Here is a 19,448-nt window from a genome sequence, read left to right on the forward strand (position 1 = left end):
CACAAAACTAATGCAATACAAAACAGTCCAATAAGACGAAACTAAATGAGGAAAAGGAACAAATTTATTCCAGATTGTGATTTGTCTAGTTTAGAAAACACGTAAAGGAATGTGCATAGATAAAAATTAAGTTGTTAAACTCTCATCGCCATCGCATATTTAACAGCTGAACCGGATAAGTCACACTTGTCTCTTTTACGACCCTTTGCTTAGAATAAGGTAGGACGAGTCTAAAAAATATATGCCATATTATTATTATGGATAATACAGAAAATAGTATTCTTTAGTTGGGTAACTATATTTTTAATAGTTATAATAAATAAATGTGGATTCGTGACTATGAACGTCGTTGCAGGTTTTGGTCTTAAACTTTTGATCGGTAGTGTATATCTATCAGAACAAAATTGAGCTATAAACATCATCTATCATAATGGTTAAATAAATACCAGAAGCAGTCCTCGAATGTATAAAATTTATTTATATCAACATGTAATATATTAACACATTTTTATAATTTACTAGAAGAAAAAAAATCAAAACATTAAATACAGAATGAGACAAACATATAATATATTTATACCGATGGAAACATTTTTTCGTCATTATCATTCTTACTTTACAATTATGCATTAGTCTATAAATAAAATAACTTATGCCTAATAATTGTACAGATATTTTCGTTCATAGTGGCGCATCTTTTAATACTGTGATACATTACATCGGTTCATTCGTATATGTGTAAATACGCCAATGCGAATGAAAATACCTATACTTAACCATGCGTAGTGCTGTCTTCCACGAAGTCTCTGGCCTCTTCTTTAGTTACGCACTCTACGTGTGAAACTTTGTTACGGAACTTGACACCGTAGAACTTGTGGGCATGCTCTAAAAGTTCAGGCCTGAAGGTCGTGGTGATAAACTGAGCGGACGTACTTAACTCATGGATCATGTTGGCGATCGCTTTTCTATGCTGGGCATCCAGTGCCTAAAATAAATTATGAAATAACAACCAACAATAGTTTGACGAGGAGTATAGTTAAAACTAAACTTACCTGATCAATTTCATCGAAAAGATAGAAGGGAGCAGGGTCACATTTTTGGATTGCGAAAATCAGTGCTAAAGCGACCAGAGATTTTTGACCCCCCGACAACTGATTCATTTCCCTCATTTCAGCGTCACCTCCGGTGAAGGAAACCTTGATTCCAACGCCGACAAATTGCTCCGCATTCGCATGCTAAAAACCGGAACAAATTGAGTCAATAAATACGCAACAATCAAATCGATAAAATCTCACCTCTGGTCTGATTTCTACGCCTCCTTCGTTAGCCGTCCTCATTATAAGACTTCCTCTACCTTGCGGAACTAACTTTTTGAAGACGTCCGTAAAATTTTTGCTCACTTGTTTGAAGGTAAGTTGTATAGCTTCTAACTTCCGATGCTCCAATGTGTCGATCAGCTCTCGAATTTTCTCACCTCTGCGCCGACAGATTATTAATAATATTCAGATAAATTACTATAGAAAAATTATTTATAAATACTAACCCAATGTCCAATTCTTCTTTTCGCCTGTACAACTTTTCTTTTTGTTCCGAAAAGCTCAAAAATTGGTCCAAAGCTTTCTTATTTACATGGTTGTATTTTTTCAGATGCTGATTGGCTTTTTCCAGTTCTTTAAAAAGCTAAAAAAAAATGTTTACATTGAATTTAAAATGAATCATCTAAATATCGATGAACAGTACTTACATTTTTCAAAGACATTTTCTGATACTTTGCGTGTAATTCTGGTGCATTTGGCAGCGTACCTAAAGCTGTTATCTTTTCTGAAGACTCTTTGATCTTCTCATGTATGAGTTCTTCTTTTGAGGCCATTTTTTCTAAGCCTTTAGCGTCTTCCTCCATTTTATCTTGAGCTTCTTTTTCCTAAAATCATACATAAAAATTAAAACATGCAAGCACTTTCAGATCAAAACTGAATAAGTAAAGACATACTTTATTTCTCCATTTTTCCAACTCCTGCTTCAGTTGCTTCTCTTTCTTCACTGCATCTTGTACCTTACGGTCCATATCGTCTAAATCTTTCGAGATGGCTTTGATTCGCTTTTCGGCAGCCGCCACGTCAGCTTTGCTGTTGGACAATCGCCGTTTTCTATCCTCGACCGAGATCTCTTGGAGAGCTTGGACCAATTCTTCTTTTCGTCTCTTCAAGTTGTTAGTCAGAAGATTTTCTAATTTATTCTTGGTGGCTTCTAAGTTCATCCTAGCGCTGAAAGCTTCTTTATTTTCTTGGTTCAGTCTCCTGATGGCGTCGTTTAACTCGTCCACTTTACCCTGATCGGCCGTTGAGAGTTGTTCCATTAATTCCTAAACAAAATTTAAGATTAACACCGTGGTAGTCGATGAGAGCAATTGATTTTTAAATTACTTGATGAAGCTCAGATTCGAGTCCTTCTTTAGTGGCTTGCATAGCTTCTAAATTAGATCTGCATTGATTCAGCGACTTCTCTTTAGGATGCCTAAAACGCTCGATCGAAGAGAGCTCCTCTTTCATCAGTCTTATATCGGCTTTTACTTTGTCGAAAATATCCCTATTAACAAAAATCAACACTTATTAGAATCATAAGAACTAGCAAAATAAATAATGAAGAACATACTTAGCTTTTCCTTGCTTCGTCTCGGTTTTTTGCATCTCTGATACTATGGCATTTATGTTTGTCTCAGTTTTATGCAAATCTTTTCTCAACTTGTCTAAGTCTTTTTCGCACACTTTTATTTGCTCCATCAGTTCAGATCTAGTTTTTTGCATTTCGAGACGAGATCGAGACTGGTTGAAGTAGCCACCGGTTAGAGAACCCTTAGACGACACCTGGTCGCCTTCCAAAGTGACGCAGTCAAGATGGAACTGTTTTCCTAATTCAGTGGCGCATTCTAAATTCCTACAAATCAAAGTCTTTCCGAAGATGTACTTCATAGCTTTTTCATACTTTTGGTCATATTTAAGCTTGTTCACCATAGCTATAGCATTCTGGAAAAATAAATAAAATTATTGATCAGATCTATATTTTGAATGATTCAATTTGTAATATGTTTATTATTATAAGGAAAAAAGGGCTTATTTTAATAATACAAGGAATAAAAATAGTCATTAGAATGAAACTTGAGATGCAATATTAAGTGCACACAGAAAACATCACATCAGATTGTTACTCAAGAGACCGGTGGTCGGTGAGTGAAGTAATTCCTCACCATCGACCTCAAGCCAGTTGATATCTGTCTCTCTACATATGATCTGGCATGGAGTTTTTCTCTCGGCGTAACTTACATGAAAAACAGTTAATATGGTCTGTGTTTGCATAGCAACAATAGTGGTAGGAATCATGTTCATGTATATGAGGGGTCACATAATTAATTCTAATGATTTTTTTGTTAACATTTTTAAATACGATCCGCACTATTCTGCTTCTTAAAATAAGCAAGTATTAAAATCATAACTTATATGCTAATAGTATAAGTCATTTGAGATCATGAACAATGAATAACTGTACGTTCGATAATGCACTCATGCCAAAAGTTAGTGATTCGTTTGGTAATGGGGGGTCTATCATAACGATCTAAACTTACATTATCATTTGGATATGTCATATCTTTCACTTGTAATCTGTTAAGTGGCATAAACGTCACTTCACCGGGAAGGTTCTGCTTGTTCATCTCTTTTAAAATTTTCGTGCCGACTACATCTGACTCCACAATGTGATGGAACAACCTATTTCCAGCTGTCACTTCCACGGCCGTGTAGATAGCTTGTTCACAGCTGAAATTCTCGATAACCGGACCGTAATAAGCTCTGGCTATCTTTGCCCATTCTCCGCCTTTCTCTTCAAACGTGTCTAAAACCTTTCTCACGCTGTCGCGTCCGTTTAGAATAGGTTTTCCTGCCATGGAACGCAACGCTTGATCAGCTTTGGCAAGATCTTCTTTGAGGGATGACAGATTTTGAGTCATCTGAGTTTCTTTACGCCATTGTTCACTGAAATTCAATATTAAGTTAAAATATTATCATATTCCAAGATTAATAATTCTAGTACAAAACAAAATGACATTAAATTTTGCTCCCAGTCATTGTCCGATATATATGAACAATTTCAAAGAATTTTAGAAGGCTTGGAACATTATTTTTTTAATTTATTTTTTACATACTTTCTAGTGCTTTGAGATTGATCTTTAATCTTCTTATGTTCATAGTACTGTCTATTATGGTCATTAATAGCTTCTCTCTGTCGCTCCATCTCAGTGGTGGTTTCTTGAAGACGTTTCTCTAATTCGGTCAATTTCATATCGTCTTTCTTCAAATCGTCTCTTAACTTTGCTTCATGATCTTTTTTGTCTTTGATTTGTTTGTTGAGAGATCTAAAATAAAAAAATAAACAATGAATCTTTCCTTGTGTATATATAGGATGGTTCATCATACAATATTATACTTACTTCAATTCTTTTTCAATCCACTTATCTCGATCTTGCTTAGAAGTGAATTGTTTACCACGTCCTTGCTTAGCGTACAACTCCTGTCTCTTCTGTTCGTTCAATGCCAGCGTCCTCGTACATTCTTCCTCTCTCTTCTTCATCTCCTCATACCTCGGTTTCAACTCTTCTAGTTCGAGTTCTTTTTCAGCGATCGTCGTACGCAGTTTTTCCAATTCTTGCTCAGCTCTTTCCTGTAAATTAAAAATAAATAAACACAACGATTCACAACATTACAAGAAGCTGAAATACCTTTGATTTATTATCTCCATCCACGTCGTCCGTTAAATCCTTGATAGTGAGCTCGAGCTTAGTTTTTTCTCTTAACAACTGCTGATGCTCCGTCGAAAGTAAGTCTCGTTGTTCGCGAGCTGTAGCTACTTCTTTACGAGCATCTTTCAATCTACGACCTGAGTCCCTGACATTGTCCTGAGCTTCTCGAACCGATTCGGTATATTGCTGTTGTTCACGTCCACTCTCACTCCTTATTTTTTCAAGCTAATAAAAACAAAAGTGTAACAACACAATTCGATAATATATATACAAGACAGGAACAAAATTAAAATACTTCTTCTAGTTTTCTTTTATTTTCTTTCAATTCTGTATCATGGATGATGTATTCCAAAACTCGACGCGTCTTATCCCATTTCTGGTATTCTTTCAATTCTTCCTTTTCCTCTTCTAATGTTTTTAGACGTTCTTCAATTGTGCGTAAAAATTCATCAATTTTTTCCACCTGAAATAAATTATACAATCCAGTAAAACTACTCCAGTATAATAATAAAAAAATTGTAAAAAACTATGCATACTTTTCCGACAGTTTCGCGAAGAATAACCACAGATTCTTCTCGTCGTTCATCATAAACTCGAGTTCCGGCTACTTCTCGCAGCAACTTAAGTCTATGAGAATCAGGAGCAGTAGCCATTTGGTTAATCTAAAAAATAAATAATCACAAAATCATGCTTGAAAAAATTGCACTATTTAAATAAATCATTTCTTATACCTTTCCCTGTTTGACGATGTAATAAGGGTTTGAGTTGGACAATCCGGCCGATTCTAGCAAGTTCAAGACTTCCGATCTCGGCACATTCTTTTTGTTTAAAAAGAACTGATCTTTTTTCGAACCGATCACACGTCTGAGGTAAATTTCATCCTTGTCAATCTGAATAATATGAAAATGTAGAATTATGTTTAAATTATTTGCTATTTTATATCAGATGTGTTGAATAGATACCGGCACTCTGTTGTCTGAGTTGTCGAAGATAATTTCGACGTAGGCCGATATGACTCTGGGGCCCGTTCCTTCATGGAGTAGGGCCAGCCGTTGCTCGGGACGAAGATGAGAGAACTCATCGCTCAAAACGAATTGAATAGCTGTAAAGTTTATATAAATTTATTTAACAATTCTATGCTTGTGCAAAGTGATTATATAGGAAAGGCACATAGCAGCCTAGTAAAATCTTCGATGGAATAGAGTAAATTAAAGATGGTTGATCTTCTCGACTACACTAACACTCTTTATCGCAAACTTTTTTGATTTTTCGAACAGTCGATAATGATAACGATAATCATTGTATGGCAATTAATTAGTACAAGATCTGTATAATGACTTATAACAAATATTCATTTTTTTGTATGCACATATTAAATGGAGTTTTAGCAGACTGGTTAAAAGGAATATGAAGGAAATGGACCAGCAATGTATTTCTGCTATAACAAGATCTATTGTGAACGGCAAAAATAACGTAAGAATTTGTTGCATCTAAAATAAGACAGCTTCGAAAATTAATGAATACAGGTAGCCGAGCAAATAGTTGCAAGACACAATGCTTCTATAAACATTTAGAATAATTTGATATTTCCATATTCATATAGATTCAGGAAAAGAGGATCGGTGTTCTACCATTTCTCAAACCAAATGTAAGGTGAAACCCTGCCATAGAAATATTACTTAAATTTGGGACTTCGGTCCTAAACTCGTATTCAGTGGAGCTTTGATTTCCAGCATAAAAGTTTATTGAGTAGTTCACTTTATAGAATAGAATAATGAAGTAGTCAATAATAATATATTTTAAATTTCGAAAAAAAGTGACACCAAATGTAAAAATATTTTTTATACTATATTTTAACAGATTTTACTACTAAATATGTAGTAAAGAATTTTAATATGAATTAAAGACGAGGGGTCGATTTTTCAATTTGCAATCCTTTTAGGGAACGTGTTAGGATTGATTAAAAATTTCAAAATAATATTATTAATTATGAAAAAAAAAACGTAGGGATGGGAACTTGATAAAGTCGAATTTTAAATATAAGATCCACTCTATTTATTCTGCAATACATTCATTTAACCCAACCGTGCCGATGGGGGATTCGGATACCCCAACTTTTTATTATTTCTTGAATAACTCGTTTGATATTAATACTATAAATTTGAAATTTCGTGTATTTGTTAAAAATATGGATTAGATTTCCATAATAATAATTGCATTTTTTCAATTAAAAATATAGCAAAAGAATATAAAACTACGATTATCCATCAGATTTGCGTACATGTGCACTGGAATGCGTGCGTGAAGACGAGCGGAGCGGAGTATTTTCCCCACTCCACCGCCTAGACAACAGTGTTACTCGAAAAAACAGTATAGGTTGAATTGTTTCGGGGCGCGCTTGGTTTTTTGACCCGCAAATAATATTTTGTCATCTTTGAGTATTACTTAATTTTTTGTGAGTGTATTCGAGTCTGTTGTTTGTTAGTATAAATATTATTTTATATAATTCGCAAGAGAATGGATAATTAATTTGTGATATTTTTTCACCTCATGTAGGATTTTATCATAATCGCTTGAAAATGGCAGAAAAATTTATCCTTGATGCCGAGTTACTTCGAATTTTACAAGACTCGGATGAAAGTGATCACGAATATGATAATGCTATTGATATTGAGGAAAGTTGTAACACGACTGACGAAGAAGATTTAGTAGAACGCGATAACAACAACGATACTGACACGGAATAAAGGGACGAAGACTTGGAAGATCATAACAATACAAACACCGAAATCCAACCCGCTTAGACAGTCGAGAACCCGTTTAGCGAACATTATCAACTTTGCATCTGGCCTAACTGACTAGGGTAGAAATTTCATTTCTATAAAAGATGTATTTTTACTTTTTTAAAGGAAGAAATAATTAATCGCAAATTTATGACAAGTGTTATGTACAGGGCTGTGGAGTCGTTAAAAAAAAACACGACTCCGACTCCGACTCCGATTCCGATATTTACCAACAACACGACTCCACTCCGACTCCGACTCCGACTCCGACTCCGACAAAAAAGTTTAATTTTATCAGGTATTTTTGCTGTTTTTCTACACGTTTAATATTCATACGCTATACACATTCATTATTACGCAATTAAAATATTATAATTTAAAAAAATGCATTTTATAGAAAAAATGGTCAGAGTCGCTCATTTTTCACGACTCCGACTCCGACTCCAACTCCGGCCAAAACACCACGACTCCACGACTCCGACTCCGACTCTGACTCCACAGCCCTGGTTATGTATAATGATATGAACGCATTATAAAACAAAACTATTAAGAATTTAGCGTATATTTGGATTAAAATACTTTGGGACCAAAATGACCCCCATCAGCTAGCGTGTTTCGTTCCTTGACACCGTGACGTATGGTTAACTGTGTTCTTTGCGGCAGATCTAGATGAGTCAGAATTACACTTTTTCCTTGTAAAATTAGTTTTTCTTATAGTTTATGTTTCATTGTAATTCTAATTAATTTGTTATTAAACTCTATAATGTGTATATAAATATATGTAATATCCTTTTAAATTCCACCATATCCTATCGATGTTTATCAAATTTTTATGTTATAATAAATATACTATAGATATAACTTTTTAAAATGCTTGTAGACCGCTAATCTAGATAAAAGTTCATACTTTCAACACTACCGACGGCTCGAGTAATATCTATCCGCTTTGTTCGCTGCTGGTAATCCACGGGACAGGTAGTGCCTACCTTTTACGACTTCTGATGTTTTACGACGGGTTCGGTTAGTATATATTTACAAAAACTAAAGCGTTTTGTGCTGCCATCTATGAATCAATGTTTATAAAGGTGTTTTAAAATTAACGCAAGATTTGAATTTGCCGTCATTTATGCAGTAAATGTTGGCAACCCAGAAGAAAAATTTGACAGCTGAGATTTTAGGGTTAGTAAAAATGGAGCGTTACACGATACAACAATGCGTTTTCATTATTGAACAATATCTCACAAATAATAAGTTTGGCGGCCGCAATTCGAAAATTTAATACAAAATATGGTTGGAATAGTGTTTTAATTCGTCAACTTCGAAGAGATTAATTGAAAAATTCAGAGAGACTGGATCAGTTGGAGACGCTAAACACACTGGTCGTCCAAAAACAAGCCGTTCAAATGTCAATATCGAAGCAGTGTGTGTGTTGGGGGAAAATCTCGGAACATCAATTCGGCGTCATGGACAAGAATTGCAAATTTCAAGAAGCTCTTTACAGCGTATACTCACAAAAGATCTGTGTCTCCATGCTTACAAAATTCAATTAGCACAACAACTGAAGCCTAATGACCATGCACAGCGAAGAGAGTTCGTTGAATTTAATTTCGTTCGTTAATTTTGGGACAGCCTATACTCGAAGAAAAACATATTACAACACATAATTATTTTTATTGATGTTGCTGATTTCAATGTGAGGGACCATCAAAGAGCTCTTTGTTTAAACATGTGATGATAATATAATTTGATCGTAAATTATTTTTAAGAACTTGTGAAACACTACATTTATATCATACTGAAGTTGAATTTTACTTTAGTTTATATTCAACGCCGATACACTACATTCCCTGAGCGCTAATAATTAACAGTTTTTTTTTTAATAACGCTCAATATTATACTAATGCTCAAAACCAGTATTTTTTATTTTATTTTATTTATAATGAGTATCAAGATATTTAGTTACTAGAAATAAAAAAAATCATGATTTTAATTTTGATCTTATGTAACTCACAAATTGAAAACCACTGATAAAATAATTAGAACACTTGTCTACATATAAGATTTAGTTTAAACGAAATTGCCACTATTTTATCTAACAATACATACAATATTGCGAAAAATCAATGGATTTGAATTCATTATTTGGTATGATTTATAAGCAAAAGTAAATATTGTAAGCAAAGTTTTGTCCAAAAATACACATAGATGAAGCATTTAAATGATTTCTTTAAAATATACAGAAGTGAAGGTTTTGAAAAGGCAAGAAATTATCAATGAGAAGAATATTTCAAATGAATTAGATATAAGGGCGGAGTTTAAATCTTCGTTTAGAGTTAATGCAGGCCCCGCTGGATTCATTATATTTTAATATATTATATCTTACTGCCAATTTTGATATTTGTTACTGAGACCTTAGTGATAAATAAATAGTTATTGCCTTAGAAAGGTTAATATTTTCACTATTTCATTTAAAAACAGCACTGATTAAATCACTACTTTTTAATATCAAAAATGCTGTTAACCCATTTGTGCCGGTGGTATCTATAGGCTACCCCAACTTTGTGTTTTTAGTTGAATAACTAATTTAATATATGTAACTCCTACATGTCACAATCTTTTTGTATTTGTTTAAAAAGTCTAAAGAATAAATATTAAAAACAATCATTGTATCATCTGCAATTGTGAGAAAAAATAAAAACAACATTAATCAGTACTGTTGCCTTGAAATTTTTATACTTGAGTCAGTTTTCCGAGAATTTCGCCATCCTTCAATGCTTTATCGCGAACTACATGAAAACGTTAACCGAAAAAACGTGCAAGGTGTTATTTTTGCCCTTGCAATGAAGATAAAAAACATATATTCATTGTTTTATATGTAAAAAAAATATTTGTGCAGCTTTATTTTACAATTACAACAATGAATATTTTTTTATGTTTATTCAAGTATTTTTTTATATATTCATCCTAGTAGTGTGTACAGGTTTTTAATTTCAAATTAAACCTTTTAAAAATTAAATTGAACAATTAGATATTTTTTAATAAATCCATTTTATTGTACTCACGTGTACATAATCACAATTTATAGTTTCTTTTCCAAACAGTTGTAGGTAATTTCATATAATATTTATTACAATTTGCCGAAGTAACAGTGGCTAGACTCGTTTACATATATTATACGTAACGTCCACAATATTTAATCGATTTTATGGATCCGACAGCAAATTGCTGGCAGAAAATTCAATTTTTGAAGAAGTCTTTTAACAGTGGTAGAAAAATTAGAGTAGATAAAAATTATTATTTGTGTGTTCAACGAGCTCACGCACTTTCCGGGTATGGTTAATGCTTGTGTTGTCAAAAACCAACTATACTTTTTAGAGATTTTTTTCTGCTAATTTCTGCAATATCAGTACACAATTGTTTTGCGCCACAACATTCCTTCAATGTTTATAGCGCAATCAGGGAAACATTTCATTCTCTAACTGTTGACAAGGACACGAATGCCGGTGTGTTAATCTTCAATCGCGCTTTTGTTCACCGAAGATGACAATTGAATCCAGATTCGTCAATTAAAATTATTAATTGCCGATCTTCTGGGGCACTGTGCTCAAATTTACACGTCAACATCGATTTTTAATAGGTTTAATTTGATGCGGATGTGCGCTAACTTTACAAAAGGTCAATAATCGGTGTCCTGTAAGTGTCACACCCTTACATTTTATAGTCAACATTGCCCGTCAAGTGTTTTAACTAGAAATAATAGCCAGACATAGTCTGATGCCTCTGGTTCTTTGGCTTTATTAGGGTCGTCTGGGTCAGTATTCGACATAGCTTCGCTTGGTGCAAGTTCAACTGGAAGTGTTGCGAGTACGCTATGTTCGCGGTTAGCTCTTTCCTACTTTCGACTGCCTGGCCAATGCGATACTTACGGGGGGAAACATTATTATCTGTTACTTTTCTTATAAGAATGGCTATTTGTAAGACGGCCATAATTTAAAAGGCTGAGATTTGGCAATTCAATCACTGGGCACTTGTAATCCGGCTACCTTCAAATGCATATTTTACTGATTTTGTCGACACTTTTGCTAGTTCCTTTTGGCGAAATGCGTTCTTTTGAGTTTGTATAGACGTCAACTATCCTTTGCTTAGGTTAATTTTTAAGAGGATCGGCAACTCAAATATTTATGGAAATTATTTCTATTATACTTTTGGAAAGTTTAGTGTTACGCTTAGGGGTGGTATCAACAAATAACTTTTTGAAGATGCTGAGGGGCGGTGTCGACAGTCCATTAATGCTTAGCGATTTTCAGTTACAAATTGAAGTGACATAAAGTCACGATTGCGTTCCTTATTCTTAACCATCACAGCATTTCCTTATAGAATTAAGGAATCGTTTTAAGATTATTTATCTATAAGACAGAGTACTCAATGTTGCTAAGAAGAATTCAGGTACCTTGATTAGAATGTAAGTATTGTATCCATATTTGTAATTTAACGCCTTTATGTTTGGAGCGTTTACTCAGAGAAGTTATTGGGGGGGCAGAAGAGTGAGAGGGGAAGGAGGAAAAGCGACGTTCATAACCTAAAAGTTGGAAACAAATGTCAAGTTGATAGTGAAAGGAAAAAGCGACGAGCCAACCACTGACCGTAGAAGAAGTTGCTCTTGCCAGATCCGTTTCTGCCTACGACGACGTTGTGCCGCTTGTCAAACGGGTCGACGACGATCTGTTCGCGGTAGCTCTTGAAGCCCTGGATAATCACCTGAAACGAAATGACGTTAGTTTGGACGCTACTTCTTGGAAGTTAACGTATCATCGATTTAGCTAACCTGCTTGATGTGCATAGTAGCGGCGGCGGCGCCCGAAGCCGCCCGCCGGACGAACAGACAGACGACAGCGCGCCAACAACAACAAGCGTCCGACCTAGCGGTCCTAATGCCACAGATTAGCGCCATGCCCGAAACGCATTTTCACCGCGTATTTGTATTATATTATATTTTATTGAGTGTTTTAAATTCCGTCTATGCAATATTCAGATACGCAGTTACGCTAACCTACTGACTATATTATATTTTTGAGTATAAATATTATTCAAAATAAAACTGTTCGTTTTTACCCCACATAGGATGGTGCTGGCACGATTTTATTGCTTTTGACATGGATTTTTTGCGCTCGCTTATTGGTCAAAATTCAATTTATATATATTTTTCTCTCGCACGGATTCACTTGTACGTGTGCGAGCGAGATGCACAAGTGCGTATGACAGATCGAGAGAGCCAGGGCAAGGTTCCATACGCTCTGACTCGCTCTGACCTGAGCATCAGATGGCGTTTCAAACGTGCGTCAGTATTTGTTTGCCTGTCGTCGGGAGATTTACTTCAAAGCGCAGAATATTTCTGTGCTTCTCAATTATTTTTCGACTTTTTAAGTATATTTATTATTTATATTTTTATCTCAAAAGTCGTGTTTATTTGAATGAACCAGCCACAATAACCCAATTTATGGCAAATATTTGTTAAGAGGTAGCCAAAATTCTACGTGCCTTGTGTCATAAAGTGTTTCAAAAGCTATGTGCCAGATTTAACCCTTCCGTGCCTGTGGGGTCTATTGACTCCCCCAACTTTTTGGTTTTTCTCAAATAACTTATTTAATATAAATCCTATTTGTCGCAAACTTTTTGTATTTGTCAAAAATAGTTTAAAGAATTAATATTAAAAATAATCATTGTACTTTATTATCTCCAATCGTGAGAAAAAAATAAAATCAACTCTAATCGCTACTGTCGCCGCGTGATTTGTATACCTGAGTCAGTTTTTAGAGAAATTCGCCTTCTAAGAATTTCGCGCGGCGCCCCCTCCACGCGGTTCTTTCAACGCTTTATCGCAAACTACACCGTTCCCCAAAAAAACATACAGTACGAATTGAACCGCCAAATTCGATCGTTATTGTTATTTTATTTCTCACGTTACTTTTGAAATTGTAAAATGGCTGATCGGCTTGTAACTGACGAAGAGTTGCTAAGAATTTTGCAAGATTCTGACGAGAGTAGTAGCAAATACGATAGCGATATCGATATTGATAATACATTTCAAAAAAGACATTTCTCCCGTAAATCGTATCGAAGTTGAAGCGTTTATAGGCATCCTATTATCTTCTGGAGGATTGAATGGGGGTAAATTACAGTTCAAAGAATTATGGACAACAAGCGAACTGTTCAAACAATATTTTTATTCAGCGGCCATGACTAGAGATAGATTTTCGATGCTCAGATTTGATGATCGTTTGACCAGAGAGGATATTTTTTAATAAATGCATTTTATTGTACTCACGTGTACATAATCACAATTTATAGTTTATTTTTCCGAGCAGCTGCAGGTTATTTCTTATATGTATTCATATAATATTTATTACAATTTGCCAAAGTAACTGTGGCTACATACTCGTGTACATATACATGCATAACGTCCACCAAATTTAATCGATTTGAATGATTCTCTAGCCAATTCCTTCAATTTTTATAGCCGCAATCAGAGAAATATTTCGCCCTCTAACTGTTGGCAAGGACACGAATGCCAATGTAAAAGAGTTTATTTAGAAATGAAGTCAAATTACAGAAAATAAAAAATACGATGTACATATATAAAAAGTACAAAACACAAAATTTATCTTACCATTAACCATTAGATAATATTGGATTACTGAGAATTTAAAGATTGTCAGATTAGTAAGATTATATTGTATTTTTTTCTATCCTGTTATAAGGAAATCATAACATATTTTTTTGAGTAAATATTATCTCCCGTCAGATATTACTGGCTCACTGGAAGTACCGAATCTCAGAAATAACACATTTTTTTAGAAAATGAGAATTTTTTCGAGTTATTATTTTTAAATTATTAGCACGATACACATAAAAACTTATGGATAAGAATTCAGTTTGCCTGGAAGATTTCCCATTACGGTGGAGAAAATTACAATGGTGAGTGAATATTTGATTGCAATTGAATTATATATCAATAAACTCGTATTAGCAAAAATGTCATTTCTCACTTTTATAGATAATCATTTGCACAAAATATCACAATCCGAAAGAAAGGTGTGCTTGAAAAAAGTTTTTACAAATTTGAAATTAATATAAAATGTTAATATATATATATATATGTATAAGATAAACATATTTTTTAGTGTTACACTAGAATTTTTTTGTGTTTATAAAATAAATGTGTTTTATTTTTTCAAATTTATATTTTAATTTTAAAATAGTATTTATATATTGACTTTTTTGTATAATAACAACATAAATGTTGCAACAATTTTTTATTTCAAAAATTGAAATAATAAATAAATCAAATACTTGTTTATTTTTTTGGGTTACTCCGTAGTTTTATGTACCGAGCGCGCGGCGGTCATTCGTATACCTGCAAAGCCAGTCTGCAGCGAAATCTCGGCGTTTACGTCGTCGCTTTTTGCGTCGTAATGATTAATTAAAAAATCCTAAATATTGACCAGATGATGAAGCTTATCATGAATAACAAATTTTATACTTAGAATTATCCATTTTTAAATATATTTGATGAAGAATTCATCAATATTTTGACTTGAAATGTTTGGGGGAGTTGAGCGACCCCATCGGATGTCATTTTTCATTTCGAGGCACCGTGACGTATGGGTTAAGGAAGATGGTTGTTCAGACAATGTTTTACATATATTTGTGCATGGGCGAATAAAATTGTGTTACGGCCGTGCGTGGGTTTTTTTTTGTGACAGATGATTCGGCGCGGCGTTGACGGCGCATGGTCGTGCGTCAGCGTAAGAAGCCCGAGAATGTAAACTCTGATAATAAAGCGTTTTAATAGATCGAGGCGTTTAATTCCGTGGTCCTTCGGAAGAAAAGACGGCCATCTCCAAAGGGGAGAGGTCGCAACAATGGTGAACATTTAGGTGACATTATTTTTAATATATGATTTTCACAATTCTGTCCGTTCGGTGAGATAAACATTCATTATCATACGACCTGTAGTTCTTTTATATTGAATCTTCAAAAGTGCAAAAATTTATAACGATTGCGTGTGGTCCCTACAAATTACAACTGAACATTCATACAACTAAGATAATAAATTGAGAACGTGTACTATTTATCCATTATTTAATATTTTAATTTAAAATTAGGTTATACCGTAAAATAAATTATACTGTATAATATAATGTTTTATTTTTAAATAAATATTACATAAATAATAAAATGTAAAATACAAAATTATGTACATTTGTTTACTTGTAAACTTGTAATAATATTTTATGTATCTCTATATAATATTTTTTAGAAAATTTATGACTGCAATTTGCTCTAAAAGCGAAAGGTATATTATATAAAATTTGTCATAATTATTCTATACAAAGACTAGAGTATTACAATATAAAAAACGTATATATAATCTTTCGCACGTGACTTATCACAGAATGACACTAGGGTTTGTCTACACGAGTGTATTTATTCCATAATCAGACAAGTCATTAAAAAAATTGACCTACCATTTTTAACAATTATCTATATTAGCTAAATAAATTATTAAAATAAATAAATAATAAATGTTTTAATTGCAATATGTGTACTTGATTTATGCAATATGTAGTATGAATCAATTTCTAAATACATATGCATTTGGTGAATGTCTTTTGAAAGGAGTATTATTATTATTTTATGAATAAAAAACACTCGTGTAGCTTAAACCTAAAAATGTGCTACAAAATCACTACACAGACGCCTCGTCGATAACTGTTATCAATCTATTGCTCGTGTTTTGTTGTGGTGGCATCTTCCATTTTGGTATTCTGTTAAAATTGTTAAGTGGCGCGATTCCATCGTCGATTTCAGACGGCTGATCTACAGCCAAAGTTACGCCACCGATTCCCACTGTTCTAGCACCTCCTCGAGCTAAGGACCATTTTCTGCCTTTCTTATCGAGTATCATGGGCATCTCTGCTATCAAGTTGTTCTCGTATTCACTCAACATTAAATAATTTTCCACCTAAAACAACACAAAGTTAGCATTAGTATTCATATTCATTAAGAATCAACATTGGATTATTTTAATTTTATTAAAAACTCTTGTCATTATTATAACATACCATATCAATTTAAATATAAAAATAAAATTACAATTAAATCAAAGAATAAAAATATGAGCTTATAAAAATTGCGATCGCGACCCTTATTCTTCACGTCGTGGCTAGAACGTCAGCGATCACTCCAGCTTATCAACGGGCTTGTAAAATATGAAGATATTTTCAGTGATAGCTATGAGGAGCAGGACACAATTATGTGGGATCGGTTTATCTTTTTAGGTGTGAACCATAAATGTCTTATATTTAAAAAAATAAGATATAATTATTGTTTGTATATTGGCAATCATGACCCATTGGGTTAATCTGTCATAAATTCCTAGGATATTTTTTATCACTTAAGATTGTAATGTTATTATTAATTATACATATTCTCGTACCTTATTGCAACTAGTAATACAATCTCCTATATAGTCTATGTCATCTAAGAGGTGATCTGGTAAATCCATATCGGCTAATCCTTCTTCTGAGATACACGTAAGTTCAGCTTTCATTTCCGGAGCTGAGTGAGCTTCGGGTCCTGTTGTCATTCCAATATCAGCACCCAATACTTCAATAACACAAATGTTAATAAAAAAAGCTTTTAAAATTGCAATTTTAAACTGCTGATACCTATTGCAGCTGCTGCATTAGCACTCAAAGGTGGTTCACGATCAGGTTCTTTGGTAAACGACGGATGTCTTTGAGGGCATTTACGAGAATCACACAATCCTTGACTACCGTTGCTTCTAAAAATATAAAAAAACATTGAGAATACTACTATTTAGATTATGGCAATATTTCTTTCACATCAATAGATTGCTATCTCATTAGCTAATTCTATTATAAGATCAAGAAAGATTATAACAGTATTAAATTCCTATCGTTTTAGTATGAATTACCTTGAATGTTTATGTCTCGATATGTTTCTCCTATGAAGATCTATGAAGAAGAGAGCAAGACTTCCTATTATAATGCAGGTCGAGCTAAAGAAATAACCTGATTTGCCTCCATATCCTACATTAATATACCCTGAAAATATTTATTATTAAAGAGAGATTCATAATAAAATAAGCATAATTAAAATACCTGATAATGGAACACCAATGACTATCGGAATGGCTTGGGAACACTGAACGAACCCCCAAGTCCTTGCGAAATTGCGAGATCTGACCCTCTCGTAAGTATACATTTTCAACGTATAATGGTAACCACCACAGAAAATTCCTGGAGATGTAAAGGTGTGTTAGAACATGAATATGAGATGTAAAAGAATAGATCATTACCATATATCCACGCAAATGTGACGTATACATAGTAGCTGCCCTGGACTAATGAGAAAGCTAATATTGTTAAACCACAAATTAATATTGTTGCTTGGCAAAGATATTGTCGGCCTATTTTTGAGTCGGGCGATAATCTTATTATAAATAGTCCAAATATTGCACAACCAGTGGTCCAGGCTAATCCGAGATAGATTTGCAGCAAAACGACAGCTTCTCCGAGACCTGTAGGTGAAAATACATCGTCAGTAATCTAACTGACCAATCGACCATTGAAACATTTTGTCTTAGTCGCACGATCGCAAAAACACCGTACTGATGCGTGCGTGTGATGCGCCCAGGACCGCACCTCTCTCTCTTTGTCACATGCACGCATCAGTACGGCGTTTTTGCGATCGTGCGACTGAGACACAATGTTCCACTGATCGCCAGTGTGTATGTATAAATTTAATACCTTCTTCTTCTGCTTGGTGGGCCATGTAAAATATCGGAGTGCTCATTCCAAATGCACAAACGCCTGTGGAGAGAAGCAGTATTCTCACAGTCTTCGATTTCAGCGTCGAGAAATCAAAGAACGGCGGACTTTCGTCGATCTTAGTCTTGTCTTTGATCTTTCTCTTTATTTTATTTTGATTCTTTAAGTGCAGTATTGCCCTGCGTTGAGGATGGTATAGCGATGCTGAACGGTAGAAGGTCCCCAATATGAATGTAAGAAATACTACACCAGTGACAGCCTGTAGACCCAATCTCCAACCTTTTGCTCTGTGGATGCAATAAGGCAAGTTATGGATACGTATGTATATATATATATATATATATATATATATATATATATATATATATATATATATATATATATATATATATATATATATATATATGTATATATATATATATATATATATATATATATATATATATATATGTATATATATATATATATATATATATATATGTATATAACAAATTAGGAAAATTGTATATTGATGAGTAAACTCACGCTATAGCGCCTTTGATAAAAGCGCTCATGATGGCAATACCCAATCCACTGCCGGAAACCACGAACACTTCAACCAGCTCCCTTCGTCTTTTGAAGTATTGGGCGACCATCAATGTGGCACAGTCCCTTGCTAGTCCTACACCCACTCCAACAACAGCACCTACGAATATACATAAAGATTATTTTTTAACAATATATATAATTTAAGTATAATATATCTTGGAGTGATGCTAATACAAGGTTTCCAGTCTCTTTTTGTAGGACTCATGAGTTAAAAATGGATGTTTGAAACGGTCTCAGTAGCAAAAATAAACTTTTGTTATATAAATCCATGATACGGCCACTGATGACATATGCATATCACATAGCATTTAGGTATAAGCAAAAGCTACTTAAACATATAAGTTTAATGAGCTGCATTTAGGTGTTTACTGCTGTGACACCTGCAAGTCCGCGAAAAATGTATGGGCGGCAAATATTCGGTTAAAAAATTCA

At 33.9% G+C, this 19,448-nt stretch overlaps 2 protein-coding genes across 8 annotated transcripts in view; both read right to left on the reverse strand.

Moving 5' to 3' along the window:
- Window positions 1-455: 455 nt before the first annotated feature.
- Window positions 456-12,510, reverse strand: SMC3 (structural maintenance of chromosomes 3). The gene is made up of 18 exons (XM_088196814.1): window positions 12,398-12,510; window positions 12,216-12,330; window positions 5,752-5,891; window positions 5,521-5,679; window positions 5,326-5,451; window positions 5,085-5,252; window positions 4,769-5,014; window positions 4,481-4,710; window positions 4,196-4,405; window positions 3,620-4,025; window positions 2,653-3,023; window positions 2,424-2,586; window positions 1,991-2,362; window positions 1,745-1,921; window positions 1,544-1,680; window positions 1,296-1,476; window positions 1,053-1,235; window positions 456-985 (listed from the first exon to the last, which is right to left on the reverse strand). Exons 1-18 carry the CDS (start codon window positions 12,410-12,412, stop codon window positions 773-775), a joined length of 3,612 nt encoding a protein of 1,203 aa, XP_088052940.1. The 5' UTR covers window positions 12,413-12,510; the 3' UTR covers window positions 456-772.
- Window positions 12,511-15,760: 3,250 nt separating this feature from the next.
- The window catches only part of LOC148239552 (monocarboxylate transporter 12-like), a 192,603-nt gene continuing 188,915 nt past the window's right edge, over window positions 15,761-19,448 (reverse strand). For 5 of the 7 annotated variants that reach the window (XM_088197210.1, XM_088197250.1, XM_088197242.1 and 2 more), the window contains exons 4-11: window positions 18,954-19,113; window positions 18,408-18,715; window positions 17,957-18,178; window positions 17,760-17,897; window positions 17,573-17,702; window positions 17,304-17,419; window positions 17,072-17,241; window positions 16,181-16,597 (exon numbers count right to left, since the gene is read on the reverse strand). In XM_088197210.1, coding sequence (XP_088053336.1) covers window positions 16,322-16,597; window positions 17,072-17,241; window positions 17,304-17,419; window positions 17,573-17,702; window positions 17,760-17,897; window positions 17,957-18,178; window positions 18,408-18,715; window positions 18,954-19,113 — 1,520 coding nt within the window. In that variant the 3' untranslated portion in view covers window positions 16,181-16,321. Of the gene's footprint in view, window positions 16,598-17,071; window positions 17,242-17,303; window positions 17,420-17,572; window positions 17,703-17,759; window positions 17,898-17,956; window positions 18,179-18,407; window positions 18,716-18,953; window positions 19,114-19,448 lie in introns of all 7 variants that reach the window. The other 2 variants (XM_088197217.1, XM_088197201.1) reach the window with 2 other exon arrangements.

This window comes from Plectrocnemia conspersa, unplaced genomic scaffold, assembly GCF_051122295.1.
Source record: "Plectrocnemia conspersa isolate PC_06_02 unplaced genomic scaffold, ASM5112229v1 ptg000001l, whole genome shotgun sequence".
Lineage (NCBI taxonomy): Eukaryota > Metazoa > Arthropoda > Insecta > Trichoptera > Polycentropodidae > Plectrocnemia > Plectrocnemia conspersa.

Coding starts and splice junctions, on each gene's coding strand:
- SMC3 (XM_088196814.1), bottom strand. Junction 5,015..5,084: donor ATAAAAGAAAACTAGAAGAA/GTATTTTAATTT, acceptor TGTTTTTATTAG/CTTGAAAAAATAAGGAGTGA. Junction 1,681..1,744: donor AGAAAATGTCTTTGAAAAAT/GTAAGTACTGTT, acceptor ATTTTTTTTTAG/CTTTTTAAAGAACTGGAAAA.